Source organism: Lynx rufus, unplaced genomic scaffold (genome assembly GCF_022079265.1).
Source record: "Lynx rufus isolate CCGP_SWC_20201006 ecotype Redwood Valley unplaced genomic scaffold, mLynRuf1.p SCAF_4, whole genome shotgun sequence".
Lineage (NCBI taxonomy): Eukaryota > Metazoa > Chordata > Mammalia > Carnivora > Felidae > Lynx > Lynx rufus.
This window is the reverse complement of record NW_025814856.1, coordinates 14962837-14984867: the sequence shown is the minus strand read 5'-3', so window position 1 is coordinate 14984867 and position 22031 is coordinate 14962837. Positions and strand designations below refer to the sequence as shown.

Below are 22031 nucleotides of genomic sequence, written 5' to 3'. Positions count from 1 at the left end.
ACTGTTCCATGACACGCGTGCGGCTCGCCTGCTGCTACGGCCGTGTTCTATCCACCGCGTGCCTACTGGCTGCACTGGCTTGTCCGTCCTACTGTCCAGGCTGCTTCCGGTTCTAGCTGGCATCAGTGGAGCGGCAAATGTCCCTGCACCCAGACGTGGGGACGGCACTGCCAGGCCACGGGCTATACTTGTCATCTGATTGTATCAGGAAGTGCCAAGTTCTCTAAAGGACGACTCTGACTCTTGGTCTCTACCAATGCTTCATCTGTCTGTACGGGTAACAGAAAGACAGGCTTCTTTCATCGTCCCAACGGCCTTATCTTCCTTCCTTCCTCGTTTATTTGGGTTTGCCCCATGCTTCTTTTTTATAGGTAACACTTTAACATGTAACTTGACTCAAATTATCTACGAACTTACTGTCCAACTTCAGAACAGTACCGAAACCCTGAGTCTAATTATCTGTTCCTTCTCCAACTCATCCAAGTATCTTCTTGCCCAGAAGTAAGCAGGCTCCGCGCTGCCAGCACAGACGTGAGACATGTCTAGCCTGACGTGGGGCTCGATCTCACGAACCACGAGCTCATGACCTGAGCTGAAATCAGGAGTTGGACACCTGAGACACCCAGGCACCCCTTCATCCTGCCTTTTTAATTTCACCACCCGCGACTGTGACTTAAGAACACATGGCCTGCTTATATTTGAGTTTTATAAAAAAGCACCACATTCTTGATAAACTTCAGCCCTTATTTCCACCAGTAGGTTCCCGAGATTCACGCTGGGACCGCGTGAGCCAGTAGTCCCCTCCTCCTCAGTGCCCTGCGCCATCTGTAAGGACCACACTGCAAAAGCCCTAACTCTTCTTTGACGAACTCACGTTAGGTTAGTAAGTGGTGCTGTGAACACTCCCGTAAACACCTCCTGGTATAAACCTACTGGGTAGGCACAGGGGAAGTTCTGGTAAGTTCACAAGAGAATGCCAAGTCACTTTCAAAATGATGGTACTGAGGGACACGAGCGGTATGAATTCCTAATGATTCATCCCTCTCTTTGACCTGACACCATCAGACGTAACATTGACTCATCCTGAGCTCCCAATTCACTTTTCCTTAGAACCCACAGCACCGAAGAAGAATCCGAGGCAGTATTTATTCTTTCCCTCATTCACCCATTCCCTATTTCGGGCCAGGGCACAAAGATGAGTCAGACAGGAGCCTGCCCTTAGAGAACTAAGCGTAGCATAGAATATGACTGACTGCTTTATGAATCATTTCCTCTGATTACAAGACAAATCTACATACGCTTTAGAAAATCCAGAGAGCACGGAAGAAATGAGAAAGTAAAAATCATACGGCATCTCATCACCATGATGTAACTTCTACCACGTGAGTACATTTACTTCCTTCCGGTCTTTACCAGTGAGTTCCGCCCAGGGCCATCCACTGCCACTCGGGTGCCCATGCCACACTTTCTCAGCCTGCAACAATCCTCTCTCGTTCCACTCACACCACTGTTTCCTGTTCCTCTGGGGGAATGAGAGCCAGGCCCACATGCTCCCACCACACCTGTCTGCCAACTAGCATCTGCATACACACGTCTGCTTCCCATCCACAATGGCAGAGGGCCCGGGCACTAGCCTCCACCTGCCACACGCTCACAGACATCACTGCAGCGTGTGACTGTGCTCTCACCTTCCGTTTTCCCCTTCTCCAAATCCTTCTCATCGGCATCTGGTAACATCTCCCATTTGGGGAGGAGGGTGGGGGAAGCAGGTACGTAACGTCCCTCTCGAATGCCCGTATTTGACCAACCAGCACCTGATGACCCCCGTGCCTGCAGACGGTCTTCTCACTTGCTTCGGGGACCTCGCGCTCACTTGCGTGGTCCCCTCTTCCTCACTGGCCTTGGCTGCTTCATTTTCATTTCTCCCGCCCTTCGCGCTCCCTCACCCTGACGCCCCCACTCCACAGGCCCTTTGTCCTCACTGAGGCCTACAGTCCATGGCTCTAGCATTTCCTCACTCTCTAGAACTCCCTTCAGGCCACCTTCTCTGTTTCTCCAAGACCTTTTCTCTTCTCTACGCGTAGTCCTTCGATCAGCTCATCAGCTTTGTGGCTTTTTAAATGACGTCTGTGCCCAGAGGACTGTCAAATTTACATCTCCAACGTGAACTTCCCTCGCAGAGGCCAGTCCCTGAATCCATCTGCTTCCATGACACCCCTACTTAGAAGCCACACAGACCTCAAGCTCAGCGCGTCCCAATGGGACTCCGGACCCTCTGGCCTCCCTCCCGCCTCCAGGCTCTTCCACACTCCAGAGGAGGGCTCCCTTCCACTTACTCTGGCCATGGACCTCGGATTCATGCTAAACCCCCTTCTTGCATTCCCCACGTACAATTTGTCAGAAGGTTCTAGGACCTGGCCACCTCCACCAGCGTCACTGCTACCGTCCTGGTCCCGGGTACCACGACCTCTCACACCTGGATTACTGCAACTATCTCCCAGTTATCCCCTGTATCCTCCCATGGCCGCCTTTGGCCTGTTCTCTGTCTCCGTCACAGTGACCGTCTCACCATGCCAGTCCTGTCGGCGAATCCCAAGTTTCTTGTCACGGTTACAGTGCAGACAAAGCCCACAAGGCCGGGCATAACCTGGACTCGGCTCCTCCCCCGAGTGGCTCCCACCTCCCCCTTTCCTGCCTCCAGGCCTCTGTTCCCGCCTATCTCTCTCCATGCATGTCAAACACTGAAACTGCGTTAAACAAAGGCGAATTTAAGGCTTTAGATTTAAAGCTAAACAAACGGATAGGCTGTTTCTAAAATCACCCAGAAAAAGTAATCTCATCTGATATTGCTGTCCTTCTGTCCATTCACAGTCTCATTTTAGAAACACACACACACACACACACACACACACACACACCTGTCCCAACCCCTAAAAGCACTACCTAGATATGTTGTTTATTTTAGTTTTAGGAGAACTTAGAAATATTCCGGGGAAGGGGAGGGGGCACAGACACCGAGTAAACAAGAGCTTTTATCCCCAGAGTTTCTGATTTTTATTCTCCCACAACTGTGAAAAATGTTTCCTCCAAACTTTTTCTGCTTTTCTTTAAGTATAACAAGAATAATTTAAAGACATCATGTTAACGTAATGAGCATATAAACCACAGACTGTTTCCTTAGTAAACTTCTTGGGGGTACCTGATACAAAGATCACCTCCGTTTCTGCAGGGAAATCACAGTGCTGACTATGGGCACTCAGTGGCAGACTTCTCCTTTAACGGCAGCTCACTCTGCTTCCCTATTTTAATCCTGATGTCGCTGGTAAGTTTTTAAAGTGAACCAACAGGGTGTCCGGGTGGCGCAGTCGGTTAAGAGTTAAGCCGACTCTTGATCTTGGCTCAGGGCATGATTTTGCTCTTCCTGCTACTGAACCCTACATCGGGCTCTGCGCTGACAGTGCGGGGCCTGCTTGGGCTCCTCTCTCTCTCTCTCTCTCTCTCTCTCTCTCTCTGCCCTTGCCCCATGAGCACACACTCGCTCTCTCACAAAATAAGTAAATATTAAAAAAATATAAAATGAACTTACAATTGGATAATCATGATTAATTCTGCATGTGCGCAGACCTTCCCCGGTGAGCATTATTCTTTGTGTAGCATCTATTCTCACAGATTCGTTATTTCGCATAACCAATATAATTTTTCATGTTCGTTCTCCTCTCCACATCGCTGGTCACCCTAGTTCCTCAATCTAACTTTTTTAAGGGGAAGGGGAAGTCTTCCTTTTAATAGCCAGGCTCAAACTACTCTTTGAACTACTTTGTTTATTGGGACAAAATCAAATGAAGACAAAACAAAGTGTGCGTACTCCTTCTTTAAACCGCCAGCCCCAGAATTCTTGAACAGAGAGAATAATTCAGTCTAAAGAGCTCATTTAAAAAAAAAAAAAGGAAGGGGACCCATGTATAACCACTATTCTAAGATTTTTTTATGTTAATGGCGGTTTGATTTTGTTATCAAAAGCAATTTCGATTAATTCGAAAATGCTTTCCTCATACAACTGGGATTGTTCCTAAATCTGCCCCATGAAAAATACTGACATAAAGACTGCCACATTAACCGAGGAGCGACGCTATGTAAGGATACAGCCATGTAACACGGGAAGAGCAAACCGGTGGACCTGAAATGAAGAGACACATTACATTTAGGAATAAATATGCTTTCAAAATAAACAAAAAGGTGTTACATAAAATATTTTCATACTATACAAAAATATTTGCACGTCACGGAGGTAACATGCAAATACAACCAGGTATGAAGCTTATGGATAACTTTCTATTTAAAGAAAAAAAAAATGTCTCTAATGTCCCCTTGTCTTTTCAATTAAAAACGTTTAAGAACATGATACGATCATTTGGGCCTAAGTGTTCAGATTCTGGAACGCTAACAAAGCTACGTGAAGCTGCAAGAGGTTTATCCCCCTTCCCATCCTCTTTGCTGAGGACGACTCGACTGCTCCCGGGAAAAGAGACACCCCTGCTAACTGCTGGAAGCTCATATGCCTCTTCCAAAAAAGCACAGCAAATGCCAAGAAGTAAAGACACTGGGCAAACCTATGTACCCAGATTCAATATGCTACGCTTCCTGGCTAGGCTTCCCTGTTCACGCCGCATTTGCACGAACGAAGGACAGAGGAAGGTGACATCTGTGCGTGTCTCTCCTGGATGACTGAAGACCAACGCAGAGCTCTCACTTTCCCAGGGACCTCCTGGGGCCCCTCACTTCCCATCACTCACCCACCGAGGCCCATTCTCTCTCTCTCTCTCTCTCTCTCTCTCCTTACTCATAGAAAGCAATGCATTTTTATGCAAGTATTTTTTCTCTTTTAAGGCTTCTGTAGGAGATCAGAGTAAATTAACTGGGCTTCTTCAAACCAGAAAATGGGAGGGGGTAGACCTGTCAAAGGTTGTGAGTTATAAAGTGAGTTCAATGAGAAGTGTTTACTAAAATCCCTGGTGATTAGGCAGCCATTTTGTAATACGTATTCAATTAAAACTTGGACTACGACAAGCAGCTTTTATCTAGCAGACCTCACCTCTGGCTGTGCAGAAAGTTCTCTTAGAAGATGACCATTCCATACAAACCGCTGATCTGCCTGAGAGAGAAGATTTAAAATTAATAAAACGTCTCCTGCCAACCTGAGTTTCTACGGAGAGAAAACTATGAAACGATCTATGTCTCCACCTGGTGGCTACACGCAGGTCTCGTTGACCGGCCAAGCAGAACCTCCCCTCAAATCCACCCCTCCTCGGGGTATCTCGGGTCTCCCCGGCTCAGGCCAGTGATGAGGGCCCAGAGAAAAACCCATGAGTCCTCTGGAATCTGTCCTTCTCTTATCTGTAGTCAACTGCCAAGTCCTCCTAAATCTCCTTCCAAATCCACCCTATCTCCTGCATCTCTGCTCCCACTGCCCTGGCCAACACTTGACTCCAATCTAACTACTACAACAGCCTCCCCCACCCCACCTCCAGCCTCAGCCTTGCCCTCCCCACCCTTCCCTCTGCATGCTGCCGGGCAGGAGCTCTCAAATGGGACCCGTCTCCTGGCTGCTGGGAATCCTTCAGTGGCTTGCTGTCCCCTGAAGAACAAACCTCTGCCAGCCCCTCCGTCAACTCCCTGAGGGCATCTCCAGCCACTCTTTCAAACCATAAATGCAGAAGAAAGAGGTCCCCTCAGCAACACGGTGGATTAACTGATTCTCTCCATTCTCTTTACAAAACACAGCACTGGCACTGTCCCTGCCCCTCTACAACCGAGTCCCCGGGAGGTGGGGGGTGGGGGTGGGGGGCTCTGGCAGTCAGCCGCACCCAGCCTCGCTCAGCACACACCTCCCAGGTTCAGGCGTGTGCCCCAATCGCCGTGTGCCCGCTGTACCTGTTATTCATCGTTACAAAACTAAATGTCTTACACATCAAGGAAATAGGGCTTAAGAACAAACTACTTTTTACATATGTACAGCTGAACGATATGGAATTGAAAGTGGTAAAAGGCAAGCTGCTAAAATAATGCTGCTGTTGGATCCAGAGGAGCGGCAGGTAGAGAAACAGAATCTACAGGATTCTGCCAACAGATCACTCTGCGGGAATCTTTACAGACTCAAACTGGAAAGTGTTAAGGATGTACTTGACGCGGGAATCGAGGAACCCCAAATGAAGGAAAGCTTATAGTCCTATATCAAAAAATCGACCAGGGTAAAATTTTATGCTTTAAGTTAGATACAATGTTTAAGGTCTATATGGCTCATTTGTCACTTTCACGATTTCCTGCGTTGACTTTAACGGACTCTGAGTAGCTGACAAGTTCACGTCCCAACACGTGAGATGGCTTCCCTCTCAGTTTCGCCAACAGTACCGCCACCATCCCCGCCTGGAACCCTCCCTCTCCCGCTGTCCCGACCAACAAGGCCTATTCAGCAATTCAGCGTCCGCTCAAGAGTACCTTCCTTTGCAGTCCTCCCCAACTCCCCCAGACCCAGGGAGACCGTTTCCCTCGGAAGCCACCCCATTTTGGTACATGGCTCCATGACAGCTATGGTTCCTTGTTCTGTGACTGCCCGGACTTGTGCTTCCCCAGGAGACTGCAGGCTCCCACGAGGGGCCGTCCTTCTCCCTCTGTGTCCCCACTGGCTGGTACAGTGCCTGGTACACAGCAGGCATCCCAAGACATTTGATAAACAGATGGAGAACGTGACAGAGCAACTCCTTCTAAAAGCAACAGCCTCTGTGGTTAACAGCCAAATTTCACGATTGCTTAGCTTACATCTAAATTTGCATCCAAGCCCACATACGATTTTACTAGATCAGAATATAATAGCTTAGAAGAGCCAACTAAAATACTGATTTAGGCTGAACTATATGAAATTGTCGTTTTTATTGGTCAAAAATGATCAATTACTGGCAATTTCATATGGTCTAACCTAACAGGTAAGACAGCAACCTTTTAAATTCTGTCCACTCTCTAAACACATCTAAGGTTTATTAATAAAAAAAAAAATCAAGGCAGCAATTATCCAGGTTCCTGAAGAACAGGAATTTTAGGTTGATATCATTTGAGACCTACTTTTAAAGATACACTCTGGTTAAAAAATTAAAGGCAGGGCGCGCCTGCGTGGCTCAGTCGGTTAAGTGTCCGACTCTTGATTCTGGCTCAGGTCATGACCTCATGATTCGTGGGATCAAGCCCCACGTCAGGCTCTATGTGGAAAGCACAGAGCCTGCTTGGGATTCTCTCTCTCTCTCTCTCTCTCTCTCTCTCTGTCCCCCCCATGTACGCACTCTCAAAACAAACATTAAAAAAGAATTTTTTTAAAAAAGGCAAAACAACAAAAAAACTCCACCTTAAAAAGGTATTTTTCAAGCTCTTAAATCAGTAAGTTCTTACTTTTCTAGTTGCAAAAACTGCAAATGACACCACTGCAGAAAGAACGCTGCCTGCTGGAACATTAACTTTATAATATAATTATGTTGTTAACATGAACAACCGTTCTGCTACCCAACACTGAGAGCCAGGAAACTACCAACATGTCTGTTTAGACTGGATTTCTGAATACTTTACACCGGTGGTTCTCAATCCTGTCTGCGTAACACGTTCAGATTCTGGGAGCCCGACTTTGCTATTGTGATGGATACTGAGAACATGGTATGTTTTCAACCCCACACAGGATCCTGACACAGCCAGGATTGAGAAAAATCGATAAACATTTTTATGGATGAAATAGAGATATGCCCCTTAAAAAAAAAACACCCCAAGGGGCACCTGAGTGACTCAGCTGGTTGAGCATCTGGCTCTTGATTTCGGCTCAGGCCACGATCCCAGGATCATGGGACCTAGCCCTCTGTGGGGCTCTGCACTGTTAGCTGGAAGTTTCTCTCTCTCTCTCTCTCTCTCTCTCTCTCTGCCCCTCCCCCACTTGTGCTCACTTTCTCTCTCTCAAACATTTTTTAAAAAAGAAAAGAACGCAAGAAATAAAAACACACACATTTTTAAGAACCCTAAAATAAGTAAAAATAACTGAAGACAAAGCTTACCCTTTCCAAAAGACTCATTTCTTGGAATTCTGGGCTCGTGTTGGACAGCCGCTGCAAGGTGTGGGTCAAATCATATGTCGTTGAGAAGTAAAACCCATCCACGTTCAGGACATGGTTTAACATCGCTAGGAAAGTTTTATTATCTTGTAACTATAAACAAAAGGGAGAAATATATCAGTCTGTCTCATACTTGAAAAGGAATCTGCCAGAAACATTAAGTGCGGCCCTGTCAACCGTCACCGGCATAAGGACTGGCAGGGAGGACGATGCTCACCGTCCCCCAGGACTGAGGCCACTTCCTGACACGGAGGAAGTTCGATAAACAGCGTAGGGTGTTGTTACCTTAGATGACTGGGTCGAACTCCTGCCCTCGGTATCCTTCAGTCTTTACTCTAAAGGGCACAAGTTATTTTAACACAACACCACCGCCTCAGGTTATGACCTCCTGCCAGACTCTTTGGAGACAGATTCTTTCCTCTTCGTAACACCCCTGCTGGGCTAGTGTTATTACCCTCATTTGACAAATGAAAAACATAAACTCACGAGAGGCCAAATAACACAGCGAATAAATAACAAGGGAATAATACCGTCCTCGTTCCTATGAAACTTCACTGGGCTCGAAGGGAATTAAATTCTTTTTTTTTAATGCAAAGATTTGAAAAAGAAATGTCCAGTAAAAATAATACTGATCTTTACTTTCTGATAATTATTTTAGCTGGCTTTCCCAATGAATATCCAGACTGACGTTTATTTTTATCCTTGTTTTACAAAACAACTGATGTTTGGTAATGTTTGAGGACTATCAAACGATTAACACGTTAATGTGCATGTTACAAACCTACATACTACAAAATTTTTAATTTGGGCTCATACCTTTTTTTTTTTAAGAACAAAAGTTATAAGCCAATTATATGCAGTGAACAATGTGAAAATTAGTTGCACAGCCTGACAACCAAGTACAGCAACAAGAAAAAAATTGTTCAAGTCAATGGTATTGGGCTATTAAACAAATACAACCATTTTTATTGCCTTAAATACCATGCCTTACAGGAAACGAATATGTCAATATATATTAACATATTTAGTAAAAAAGAAATTTTAAGTTTACAGTATAGGAGCATATCCTACAGTCTGATTTAGCCAACAAGGCAAGTGCTGGGGCTCATTTTTAGAAACGTCTACTATGGGAGAGTTACGTGTTACATGTTTTAGGATCCTACGTTTTCTTTTAGAAGCCAATATTTTTGTAATCTTGGGACTAAAAACACAAGTTAAAATTTTGAAAAAGTAAACACTGTAAATAAAATCACAGTTAGAAAACAAACACTCAGTGTCAATCTCTAAACATAGCACTGACTTAAAAAAGTAATTTTCAAGAACTAGAACAGGGTGATGCCACTCATGTAATTTTTAAAAAAGACTTCAAGCAAAAATACTGTTTGAATATGAATACAGGTGATCTTGATTTTGCATGAGAGGGTGGGACTGTGAATGACCATGCGATCTTAAAGTTGATCACCTTAACCATCTTTAATAATCAATGAGAAAAATTGTAATTGTGATGTGAGCTTTAAAAATTTTTTACCAAAACATTAAAAACTCTCTTTCTCTAAGTTATAAATGTACAGGGAAATGAAAAAGTATTGAAGCTAATATTTATTTAGTACACTGTAATTTATTTATTTTTAACTTTTTAGTTTTACTTCCAGTAGAGTGGACACACAATGTTACGGTAATTTCAGGGACACGACACGGTGAGTTAGTTACCCTGTAACTTAAAACATTAGAAACGCTGCAAATTAAAAATGTTTTCCTTCTTGTAAACCATTTATCAAGAGTAGCTTGAAGGGTGCTTACCTTCTTCACATAAACCTATGACGCAGAGTCTCTCCTCTACCCCCGGTCAACCGTCCTACACCTTTCCAAGTCTGAGCCCGCTCCCCAGGCCTCATCCCTGCGCTCCCAACGTCACGGGACACCCGGAGAGTTCCTTCCGGGTGAAGTTTCTCGCCGGCATCGCTTCCTCTGGGTCATCCTCAACCTTTTCTTCACAACAGCTTCCCCGTGAACATGGAGAAGTTCACGTTCACTAAGACTTCTGGCCGAGCGCCGAGAGCCTCCTCAAGGGCCGGTGTTCCCAGGGTCAGCCACATCCTCTCCACCCCTCTTATGTTCAACCCGAAATTCACCTCTAGAGTCGCCGCTTTTTGTTTCTTTGCACTCCCATCTTTGCCGGACGAATCTGTTCGTTCATATACCAAGGTAACTGAAATGTATACCGCACTGTTGGGGGCTGTATTCCTACGCCACAGTAACTGCAATCCGGGCATACGGGAATCGCGCAAAGGGGGGCTCTTTGGGCATATACACACACACACTTCTATTCACGTGTGTTAAAAGCAAAGAAAGCTTTCTCCGGACAAAGAGGGAATGAAATGGAGTGAGCGGAACTTCAAAGGCATCTCATATTTTATTTCTTGGCAGAAAGGATATGAAGTTAAATCTGGCTGTTGGATAGAGATTCGTTTTCTGTTTGTCCTTTTCTATACATATGAAAGGTCATAATTTAAGAGCTTGAGTCAGTTAAAAAAAAAAAAAAAGACCAATAAAACATACAAAGGACTTTTAAAAAGTACATTTTATGGCTAGGTATAAAGGTATGTAGGGGAACCTCGCTCTCTGCGCTGCTTAAATAATTAGGCTTAACAGAAATCCATCAAAATCCTTTGTTCTGCCCTCCCCTCCCCTCCCTCCCCCCCCACGGTACTGCTTCCGGTTCTGCAATTAGTGAGTTCAGTTCTTACCTGAATATCAGTTAAGTGCAACATTGTCTTCTTATAAGAAAGGACGTCAAAATCTGTTGCTTTCCAGATTACATGATTGAAAAATTCACCTATTTTTGTCTTTTTGGTAATGACAATTAGATAATTACCTGCAAAAAGCAGAGCCAAACACACAGAAGTATAAAATAGGCAACTCTAAAGCCAAAAGTAGCCTAACTCCTTACTGTTTAAACTCTAAAGGCTGGCAGGGCGAGACCTCACTGTGCCATACAGATAAAAAAGCCCATACTTTTTTAAAAAGGGATCTTATGATTTGTGACTAGAAAGAACAGCACATTATTTAGAAAAGTTCCTACTGAAAGGTCAAACTGTTTCTCAAAAACATAAAAGCAAAGGCAGGGATCTTAACAGATGGAGAGTAAAAGACTTCTTTCTCTCTCTCGCCATCCCCAAGGCATAGAGGCTTCTGTTAATGCATTTCCCGGTCCGTAGCTAAACATCATGGGTCATGAGATCTGACCACAGCAGGATAGATAACGTCCCGTCTATACCACCCCTATCTCCTTGAAGTCATTATAAATGGCAGAGAAACGTACTGGGGCAATATAATCAGTCACTGCAACATCACAAAGGTGAACCGTCCAGAATTAAGAAGCCATCGCAGCACCGTGAACCCCAGCCGTGATCCTGGCCACCTCCTCCTCCCGCAAATAAAACAAACTAAGCTTTTACCATGAAATTAATTTTGAAGCCCTGTTCAAGGCTCTACCCACAAGTGCCCTTCCTGAAGTCTTCCTTGTACAACTCTCTCCCAGAACCAGTCACGCTGTACTGTGGTAATTCCCTACTTACATGCATCTTTCACTAGACTGTAAACTGCGGGACAAAAGGGCCCAGCATCTTCTCTAATTCAACCTCTAGCACGCTGCCTGACAGTATAGGAGTTTTTTTTTAAGTTCAATGAAACGACATTTAGGTAAACAAAATCACTTTCCTTAGTAACTCAGAACCAAGTAATATTCTCCAACATCATGCACTATGTCATGTTCGACCTCGATATGGGACCGATGGTATAGAATACTCTGGTCCATCAGCACATGAAAATGTTTATTTAAGTACTCTTAGAATTTACGAGGAAAGGTCTAGTTGACTAAGGATTTCAACTCTAGTTGAAATAAAACCAAAAACAAAACCGGTGGGTTGTTTTGTTTTGTTTTGTTTAGCAGAACCTCAGGCTGATAAACGTAACCACCTGTCATTTGGAATATGTCACTTCTCGAAATTAATGACAAATACCTGACCCACATTATTGCCTAGAGCACAACGGGACTGTGCCTTCGTCTTCTACCGTGTCAGTTTAATTACCTTCTCCGCCCGTCTTAGCTTATGTTCTTACCTGCCACCAGATGGATTGTGCCCAGGATACCAAATATTGGTCTTGTGACAGCTGAAGGAGGAATATCTTTCTTGACTTTAAAAGAAAAAAAAAGAAAAGAAAAATCACAAAGAAAAAGCTCACTGATAGAAAAGGAAACTTAATCTGATTTCAGAAGTTACTTCACAATCAATATTGTGCTAAGGATTCCTAAGCACAATGATTTGTGCTAAGGAAACAGGAGTCCTTCATCGGTGTTAGACCTCTATTTTGGCCAAATATGAAATCATATGTCCATGTGACATGTAAAGGCCTCTGCTGTCTAGAGGCAGGTGCCCAAAGTAACATGCTTCAGGATCCCCATCAGGTAAATCGTGGGATACTTCTATGGTCATTTTTCGACCAAATTTATTCAACCTCTTGGCCAGAAACTTAAGTCCCTGTCTATTTAAGAGAGTTAGAAAGTTAATGGGGGGGGGGGGCATGAATTTAATCTCAACATGAAACTAATGGGAGGCACAGACCTGTCCCATCTGCCTCTACAAATGTGGAAAATGGGAGACGAAACCCAAGGGACAAGGGGACAAGGGAGGAAGGAAACACAGGTGCACAGGGAGGCACCACCATTAACCGTGACTTTACCAATAACGCCCTTATTAGTAAAAGAGCATCTTCGATGATAGGGTTCATTTCATGATTATTCAACTTTCAGCCTGGGTGTTTCACAAAACACACCTGTAGAAGTCTAGGGAACAATGCCCCCGAAGCGGGGAAGGCCGGGCCTCCCCATCAAAGGACTGACTTTGCCACATCCACCTCTCTTCCCTCTGCCAGACTCACACCTCAGGGGCGAACAAAGGAGGCGAGACCTACAGGGAAACACAGCTGTTCCCAGCTTCCTTCAGGGCCGGCCATGGGGGGGCTGCCCAATGTTTCCTCCAGTCCTAGTTTCATTACCATCCTAGAACTAACTCATTCTGAGACACCGCTGCCAATCCGCGTCCTGTTATCCTGAACAAAGTAATTCTGAATAAGGTCTGAGATTCACCTCTGTTTCTCTGTGATTCAATTTACTCAGCAGTGCCACAACGACCAAACATGACAAATGGGGCAGCGCACCAAAAAGCTTAGAGAAAATCCTGAATATACAGAGATCATCTGATAAACTTAAGGTACTATTGATTGATGGAGCTCTAAGTTACATTAACTGGAGTACAAAAGCAATAAAACAGGTAATTCCCAAGAATACACGTTAGTTTTTCATGGAGGGAAAAAACAAACAAACCTCTCTTTTCATGGCAATGGTCTGGATTCCCAAAAGTTAAAAAAAAGAAAACAAAACAACAGGAAACAACTAGCAGAGCGAGAGTGAGTGAGTCAGCCCCTCATCACCACTGGCTTCAGGTCCAAGTATCTCCTCATGTCTACTGATGACCGCTTGGTATCCTTCCTACGTCCAAGCTATTCATGACCTTCAGCTTTGACCCCTCAAATGGGTCTGTGGTCTCTACCTACAAAGAAATGTCACTGAAAGGTCAAAAATAATTGAAGGGAGACTGGCTGGCTCAGTCAGTTGTGCATCTCACTCTTGGTTTTAGCTCAGGTCATGATGCCAGGGTCATGGGATCGAGCCCCACATCGGGCTCCGTGCTGACTGTGGAGCCTGCTTAAGATTCTCTCTCTCTCTCTCTCTCTCTCTCTCTCTCTCTCCCTTCCCTCCCTCCCTCCCTCCCTCCCTCTCCCCCTCTGCCTCTCTCCCCTGCTCACACTCTCTCAAGAAAGCAGCTACCAGCTAATAGATATAGGTAATGCCAAATTATCAAGTGAAAACAGACCTCTAATTCCATCTGGTCAAAGAAAAACTATGGATGGTACTTATCAAAATGACCAGGTAACCAAGGAAATAGAAATTTATGGCCATCTCCTTCTTATACTTTACTATCCTCTGTATTTTCATATTTCACTTTCTCCACTCAAAGGATATATACTGTTTACTGAACACTTACTCTTTGGTTACTCAAATATCACACTTAAAAAACATACAGAGGACTCTGTCTAGAGGTGAATATTTAAACAACTGAAATATGACATTCTAAATGTGATACCACCTGGTACATTAGTCACCAAAATTATTTCGCATGTAATCAGAAATCAGTGTTCCATACAATCGGGAAAAAAAATTGTTTTCAACACCCCAGAGAACCAAAACCAAAATATAACTGGAGAGACAGACAAGATATAGACAGATACAGCTTAGGAACACTACTTGCCTAAAATGTGAGTTTTAGTCAGTGACACATATCTAGACATATATATATATATATATATATATATATATATATACACACAAAATTTTCCACTTACTGAATTATCCTCATAGTCATGAATATTGTCAAAATCAAAAGCAGCTGTTAAAATTCCACACACTTAATGTTCAAACAACTTTCTTACACTCAAATACCCTAAATCTTACAGCTAGAAAGGAAGTAAGACATCAACAAAACCAATCCTGTTAGAGCACAGAAGAGGGAACAGGTCAAGAGATAATTATGTTTTTAAAGCCTTACAGATGGGAAAATTTTCAAGCCCATTCCTCCTTTTTCATGAAATGGAGGAAGCCCGAGATGAATGCATAAAAATCAAACGAGGTGGCAGGGGTTAAAATGTGAGACGCCGCTGCAGCTCTGGGAGCCACACCCCTGCGGCGTTTACTTTAATGACCACACGGGCAACTTCGGTACAAAGTCCTGCCGGCCGCCTCTGCCCCTGGCTGTGAAATACCTGACAGGGTGACTTCTGTGGACACGCGATCGATGACAAGTACGTCATCCGCTCCGTCATCACAAGCTTCCACATAAAATTTTTCAGGTGTGATGTGCCTAAAAAGAAACGTAAAGCCATAAATACCTAAACCAGACAAAATGGAGACTTCTAAAAATAGGAATACTTTTTAAAAAGCTACTTATTGTAAGAATTTCAGCAGTGCTTACATCCGACATCACACTGATTTCCCAGCTACCGAAGAACAGTTCTGCTGTCCTCACACATAAGGTGTAACTCTTTTCCCTTGTGTATTACGCTCAGGAGGTTTGGGGGGGGGGAACCCCTGTTTGACTCCCACAAGAAAATCATAATAAATTCTTATTTATTATATCCAACACGGTGCAGAATGTAGCACGGTAGTCAGGACCAGTCTACAGAACCAGACTGTGTGCTGTGTGACCTCAGGCAAGTTACTCACCCTCTGTTCTTCGGTTCCCTTATTCATAAAATAGGGATCCTATCCGACAGCAAACAACACTGGGGTGAGGATAAAATGAGCTTCTGTGAGAGGCACTTAGAATTACATCTGACACCTAGCAAGCAAGACGTATTAGCTAAAAATACTAAGAAACACATTAAAAAAATTTTTTTAATGTTTATTTTTGACAGAGAGAGACACACAGCATGAATGGGGGAGGGGCAGAGAGAGAGGGGGACACAGAATCCGAAGCAGGCTCCAGGCTCCGAGCCGAACCCGTGAACCGTGAGATCCCGACCTGAGCCAAAGCCGGATGCCTAACCGACTGAGCCACCCAGGCACCCCTTTTCCTTTCCTTTTAAATTCTACTTCCTCTATTCCACTTGCCCTGCCCATGAAAAATCTTATACAAATGCATGCAACCATCACTGACATCGTCTCTCATACACAGATGGTGTGTAAACTATGTGGGATTACAGAAATGCCTCAGTGGTTCAGTTGGTAAAGCATCTAACTCTTTTTTTTTTTTTTTTTTTTTTTTTTTATTTTTAAAATTTTTTTTTTTTTTCAACGTTTATTTATTTTTGGGACAGAGAGAGACAGAGCATGAATGGGGGAGGGGCAGAGAGAGAGGGAGACACAGAATCGGAAACAGGCTCCAGGCTCTGAGCCATCAGCCCAGAGCCTGACGCGGGGCTCGAACTCACGGACCGCGAGATCGTGACCTGGCTGAAGTCGGCCGCTTAACCGACTGCGCCACCCAGGCGCCCCAAGCATCTAACTCTTGATAGCAACTCAGGTCATGATCTCGCGGTTGTGGGTTTGCGCCCCGCATTGGATTGCGATTCTCTCTCTCACTCTCCCTGCATCTCCCCTGTTCTCATGCTCCCTCTCTCAAAATAAATAAACATTAAATGGGGTGCCTGGGTGGCTCACTCGGTTAAGCATCCAACTTCGGCTCAGGTCATGATCTCGAGGTTTGTGAGTTTGAGCCTCGCATCAGGCTCTGTGCTGACAGCTCGGAGCCTGGAGCCTGGAACCTGCTTCGGAGTCTGTGTCTCCCTCTCTCCCTGCCCCTCCCCTGCTCACGGCTCTGACTCTCTCTGACTTTCAATAATAAACATTAAAAAAAAAAATGTATAGGGGCGCCTGGGTGGCGCAGTCGGTTAAGCGTCCGACTTCAGCCAGGTCACGATTCGCGGTCCGTGAGTTCGAGCCCCGCGTCAGGCTCTGGGCTGATGGCTCGGAGCCTGGAGCCTGTTTCCGATTCTGTGTCTCCCTCTCTCTCTGCCCCTCCCCCGTTCATGCTCTGTCTCTCTCTGTCCCAAAAATAAATAAAAACGTTGAAAAAAAAATTAAAAAAAAAAATGTATATATAAAAAAAAAAGCTATGTGGGATTACAGAAACTGTACTGACCATTACTGACTACAAGTTCTCAACCTTTAAGTAGCCAAACACAACTTACATCCTTTTATACTTCATCTATAACCAACTTTTTAATATTAGGCTAGTTTCCTCCATTGGATGGGGGGGGGGAGTTGCTAAGGGAATGAAAATCAATCAATTTCAATACAGATTAAGCAAAATGCAACAAAGAAGACAAATCTGCCTTAAAAACGGCAGTCTTCAACTCAAACGAAATACAGCAGTTCCTTCCTTGGCCTGATGCTGAAGAGCGTTCCAGTGGATGGACACATCACAGCTTCTTGACCCATTCACTTGCCGGTGGACATCTGAGCTGCTTCCAGTTTGGGATATTAACAAAGGTTCCATGAACATCCTACTACAAGTCTAAGGCAGACGTATCCTCCCCTCCGTTTCTCCTGGGTGACTGCCTAGAGGTGGAATGTGGCTGGGTCTCAGGGGAGTCGTGGGTTTGACTCGTACGGAGGGGGAAAGGAAGGCGGTGCCGGCACGAGGAAAACTTTCCAGGGTGAGGGAGGTGTCCGTTATCTTCAGACTGGGGATGGTTTTGTGGGTGTAAAAATACGTCCAAACGGATCAAACTGCACTCCTGAAATATATGGAATTTACTCTATATGTCAGGAAACTTTGTACTTCCGATAAAGCTATTAAAAACAAAACAAAAAAAAGTGAGAGTCCTGAAACCAACCAACAGGACTATGACAAAGTTCCGGACAATCTACTCACAGGGTAGTCACCTAGTCTTAAATCATCGAAACTAAACCAAACAAAACCAACACACCAGTCGTTACCTGCAGATGTTTTGTGCAAATGTAAGTCGCCCTCTAAGAGTAATTCAAGAACTTTACTGAAGACCTAACCATGTGGTAAGTATTACACAAGCACGAGTGACTAGGATGTGGGTAACAGAGTAAAAATAATAAATAGAAAAAAAATTAATAAAAAAACAGACCTCAAAAGCAAGACTTCTTTATAAAAGCTTTCAAAGAGAGGCGCCTGGGTGGCTCAGTTGGTTAAGCATCCGACTTCGGCTCAGGTCATGATCTCACGGTTCGCGAGTTCGAAATCCGCATTGGGCTCTGTGCTGACAGCTCAGAGCCTGGAGCCTGCTTCAGATTCTGTGTCTCCTCCCTCTCTCTGTCCCTCCCCTGCTCGCTCTCTCTCTCTCTCTCTCTCTCTCAAAAATAAATAAACATTAGAAAAAGAAGAAAAAAAACTTTCAAAGAAAGTTCTGTCTGCAAAGCAGATGCCTTTCTGCGGAGCCTCACTCTTAAGAGTCCCCAATCTCCACCCACTAAACCCTGTGACTCCCCGTGCAGCACGGGTGTTCTACCGCATTCTTTGAGGCTTAAACAGGCTTAGGACCTGAGAGAGCCCCGTGAAATACTTTCATACAATTGCTGGCGCTATCCTGAGACCTCCTGTCCCACCTCCAGTATCTGAGGAACAACAAAGAATCTCTCCTCTGTGGTCTTAACTTTTAAAACAATGATTCCAGCACCGATAAGGAGCAGTCTGTTACCAATGCTGCCTCCCCATCAAGTGAACTACCTGTGACTTGTTCTCGTCCCAGTAGTGGCAAAGCAACCCCCCAGAAGCACGGCCAGTCAACACACACATGGAGGCCTCGTCGGGATGGGAAATCAAAAACCAGCACTCACATAACTGACCATAAGCCTCTGATCGAAACACTACCTTCAACACTTTAGAAGAGCACTGTGTTAGGAGCATCGCACTGAAAAGGCCTCAAGATCTGCAGTCAAAAATACAGCGGTTCTGCCCCTGACCCTGCCCGCTACCAGCGACGTAATGCTGGCCAAGTTCCGAGTGTCCACCTCCTGCCAGCCCTTGTTCTGGGTACCAGTCCAGAGTCCCTGACTCACAGAGCCTACATTCTAATGGGAGACGATCAGTGCGCAAGGAAGTAATTCGGTGATTTGAGAGGGAACTGCTATAAAAAATAAATTAATAAATCTAGGGTGACTTGGCCAAGGTGGGGATGCGGGGCAGATGATCAATCCTCCTGAGGATTAAATGAAACGTGAAAACGCTCCTGGCGGCTGTGAACAAAGACAAGGGATCTCTGTCAACAGGACATCTCCGTCCGGGCCGGGCTGCTTTCAGGCCACAGGCTTGAGCAAGGGGCACCTGACAGGGCAAAAGGGCCCACAGACACCAGCAGCGGAAGGCGGACGGGTGGTGCAAACGGGTTTATGAAGCCACCCACCTGGAAAGAGCCGTAGGCCCTCAGTAACCGATGGGCTACTTACAACCAGGCACAGTGCCTAAGGTCACGGAAAAAGGGAAAATTCCACACATCCCCGTACGCCCCCAAGTCGCCCTGTAACTATGGCCCCTCACCACCGCCTCCTGGCAGACGGCCTCTCCTCTGCTGTCCTGCCCACGTGGGTCTCAGTAACTCCCATCGTCACTGTTCCGCCTGGGGTGAATGCCGCCAGGCCCCTGCCCCCACCCATCGCCGCCCCTCGACATCAACCCTTCATCCAGCCTGGGGACGCAAACGCTGACCCTCACTACCTCACAGAACAGCGAGAATTAAGCGGGCATTTGCGAAGTACCTTTGCAAAGAATAAAAGGGCTGACTCACAGAGACGACAACTTTTTACTATTAACAAAAACATCCTTTAAGAGAGAAGGGAGAAAAGCTGCAAACTTTCTTGACAGGATGGTGACACAGGCCCAGAAATGGTATTCAATTCACACTTTAAAGACATAATACAACGGAAGGTACTGATATCTTTGCTACATGTACCCCATCTGAACAATTTAGCTTTGATAGGTAGATGCTGGAATCAAAGTACATTCTACTAAATATATACCCCGAAATATGAAGACCACATAAAACAGACCTCTGATTTATCAAATATTCAGAATACAGAATGAGAATAAAAACTATGAATGTCTTTCTTATTTGTAGATATGAGTCTATAACAAGAAAAAAGCTCTTAGTACAAAAGACAACGTTGGCTTTAAGACAGCATGAAGTGCTGGTTACACCTTGCTACTTGACAATTTTTACAAGAATATGAAAAATATCATATATAACATTTCCAGTCTAGACAGACACATCTGAAATGAGATCAACAAATTAAAATTTTAACTGAAGTACAGTGAAATGAATTTCCAAGAGTGAAAACCCTCCATTAAAAAAAGCCCAGATAGGGGCGCCTGAGTGGCTCAGTCGGTTGAGCGTCCGACTTCAGCCCAGGTCATGATCTCGCGGTCCGTGAGTTCGAGCCCCGCGTCGGGCTCTGTGCTGACTGCTCAGAGCCTGGAGCCTGTTTCACATTCTGTGTCTCCCTCTCTCTCTGACCCTCCCCCATTCATGTTCTGTCTCTCTCTGTCTCAAAAATAAATAAACGTTAAAAAAAAAAATAAAAAAAAAAAAAAAAGCCCAGATATTCTTTGAGAACACGGAGTCCAAGGGTTACCAACAGGTGGGTGCAGGCCGTGGGGCAGACACTAGCCATTCAAATGCAGGTCTGGAAGACAGACAGTGCTTGGAAATGGCCTGACTCACCAATCAGCAGAGTCCAATCACCTATGGGCCGAGAGCCAACAAAGCAGGCGGACTCCAGCAGCAGAATGCTGAAAAGCCTCAAGCGCCGGAAGGAAAAGGTAGTGAGGACTAGGGTGGGGGTGAGGTGGTTCCTGGGGGGTGTAAGAAGCACTCAGACCCCCACCCAAACCTACAGCAGGCGCCTGCCCTCCCCGACCCTGGGACTGAATGCTTAGAACAGTTAACGGAAGGTGCTCTCCGGCCTCCACACATCAGGCACAGCTGAGGACCAGGGTGAGACAGCCAGATGAAACGAGGAGACGTGGACAGGGTCCACCCACAGACTGGGAACATCATCCAACCCTCTTCCTCTGTCAGACTCCCAGAGAGCCGGTGGACCAGTTCGCATCACCCCTCTCCCTGAGCCCCCACAGGAGCTTTGCCACCACCTCTAAATCAACTTGTCCCGAAAGCACAGACCAGCAGCTGCGACCTGTGGCTTCATCAAAGAGCCGAGTTCCTGTGCGATCACTCTACAGCGAAGGCCACCAGTTGAAATGTCCTGACCCACAAGCAGACCCTCCGATCAATTTCCTTCTTCAACATGAAATGACAACCAAGGGTCGTCAGATACTAGGAAAAGCTTCCATCACATAAGACAGAGCCCAAAACAAACAGAAAAGTAACACTGGATAAACAAACTATGCCGGGAACAGACTGTAACTTCAAAACACGTTTCTAGGCGAGAGCCTCAGAGAGGGACCAAAAAAAAGCACGTTCAGAAAGGGAGAACAGGGGCACCTGGGTGGCTCAGTCAGTTAAGCATCCGACTCCTGATTTGGGCTCAGTTCATGAACGCACGGTTCATGACTTGGAGCCCTGCGTCGGGTTCTGCACCGACAGTTTGGAGCTCTCTCTCCCTCTCTCTGCCCCTCCCCTGTTCATGCTCTTTCTCTCAAAATAAATAAATAAACATTAAAAAAAAAAAAGAAAAGAAAAGAAAGAAAAGCCCAGATAAATTGTTATTCAAAAATAAAAAAAAGCAAGAACATATTCTTGGACTGAGAGCAGAAATAATAATTTGAGTATTCAGCAGAAAGGCTGGAAGATAAAACTGAAGAACGCTCCATGAGAACAGAATAAAAAGATAAGAGCTATAAAACAGGAAAGCACAGGAAGGAAGAAGGGGGTGAGGGAGGAAGGGGGAGGAAGGAGGGGGGGAGGGAAGGGGAAAGAGAGAGGAGCCTGATCCAGGATATCCAACATATATTCACGGCAGGAATTCCAAAAGAGCACACGAGAAAAAGAAGCAAGAAAATATTTCAAAGGAAAAAAAAAATAAATAAACCCCAAACGGAAACACACACACACACACACACAAAGGCACAGTAAGCACCAAACTTCTAAACACCATAGAGACAATCCAAAAGTTACCAGAAAAAGAAAAATTAAGAGAGAGAAGCATGGAAATATTCAACAGCACACTCACTGGACTATCAACAGCAGGTCTTTAAAATTCTACAGGATACGGGCTGTGTGCTGACGGCTCAGAGCCCGGGGCCTGCTTCAGATTCTGTCCTCTCTCTCTGCCCCTCCCCTGCT

The 22031-nt window shown here is 45.1% G+C and overlaps 1 protein-coding gene across 4 annotated transcripts in view; it reads right to left on the bottom strand.

Annotated features, from left to right (window-relative positions):
* Window positions 1–22031, bottom strand: part of SACM1L (SAC1 like phosphatidylinositide phosphatase) — a 59995-nt gene that overhangs the window by 28183 nt on the left and 9781 nt on the right. For 3 of the 4 annotated variants that reach the window (XM_047096766.1, XM_047096767.1, XM_047096765.1), the window contains exons 2-7: window positions 15024–15121; window positions 12264–12338; window positions 10889–11016; window positions 8085–8234; window positions 5093–5152; window positions 4144–4177 (exon numbers count right to left, since the gene is read on the bottom strand). In XM_047096766.1, the coding sequence (XP_046952722.1) occupies window positions 4144–4177; window positions 5093–5152; window positions 8085–8234; window positions 10889–11016; window positions 12264–12338; window positions 15024–15121 (545 nt within the window). Of the gene's footprint in view, window positions 1–4143; window positions 4178–5092; window positions 5153–8084; window positions 8235–10888; window positions 11017–12263; window positions 12339–15023; window positions 15122–22031 lie in introns of those variants that run through there. The other variant, XM_047096768.1, reaches the window with a different exon arrangement.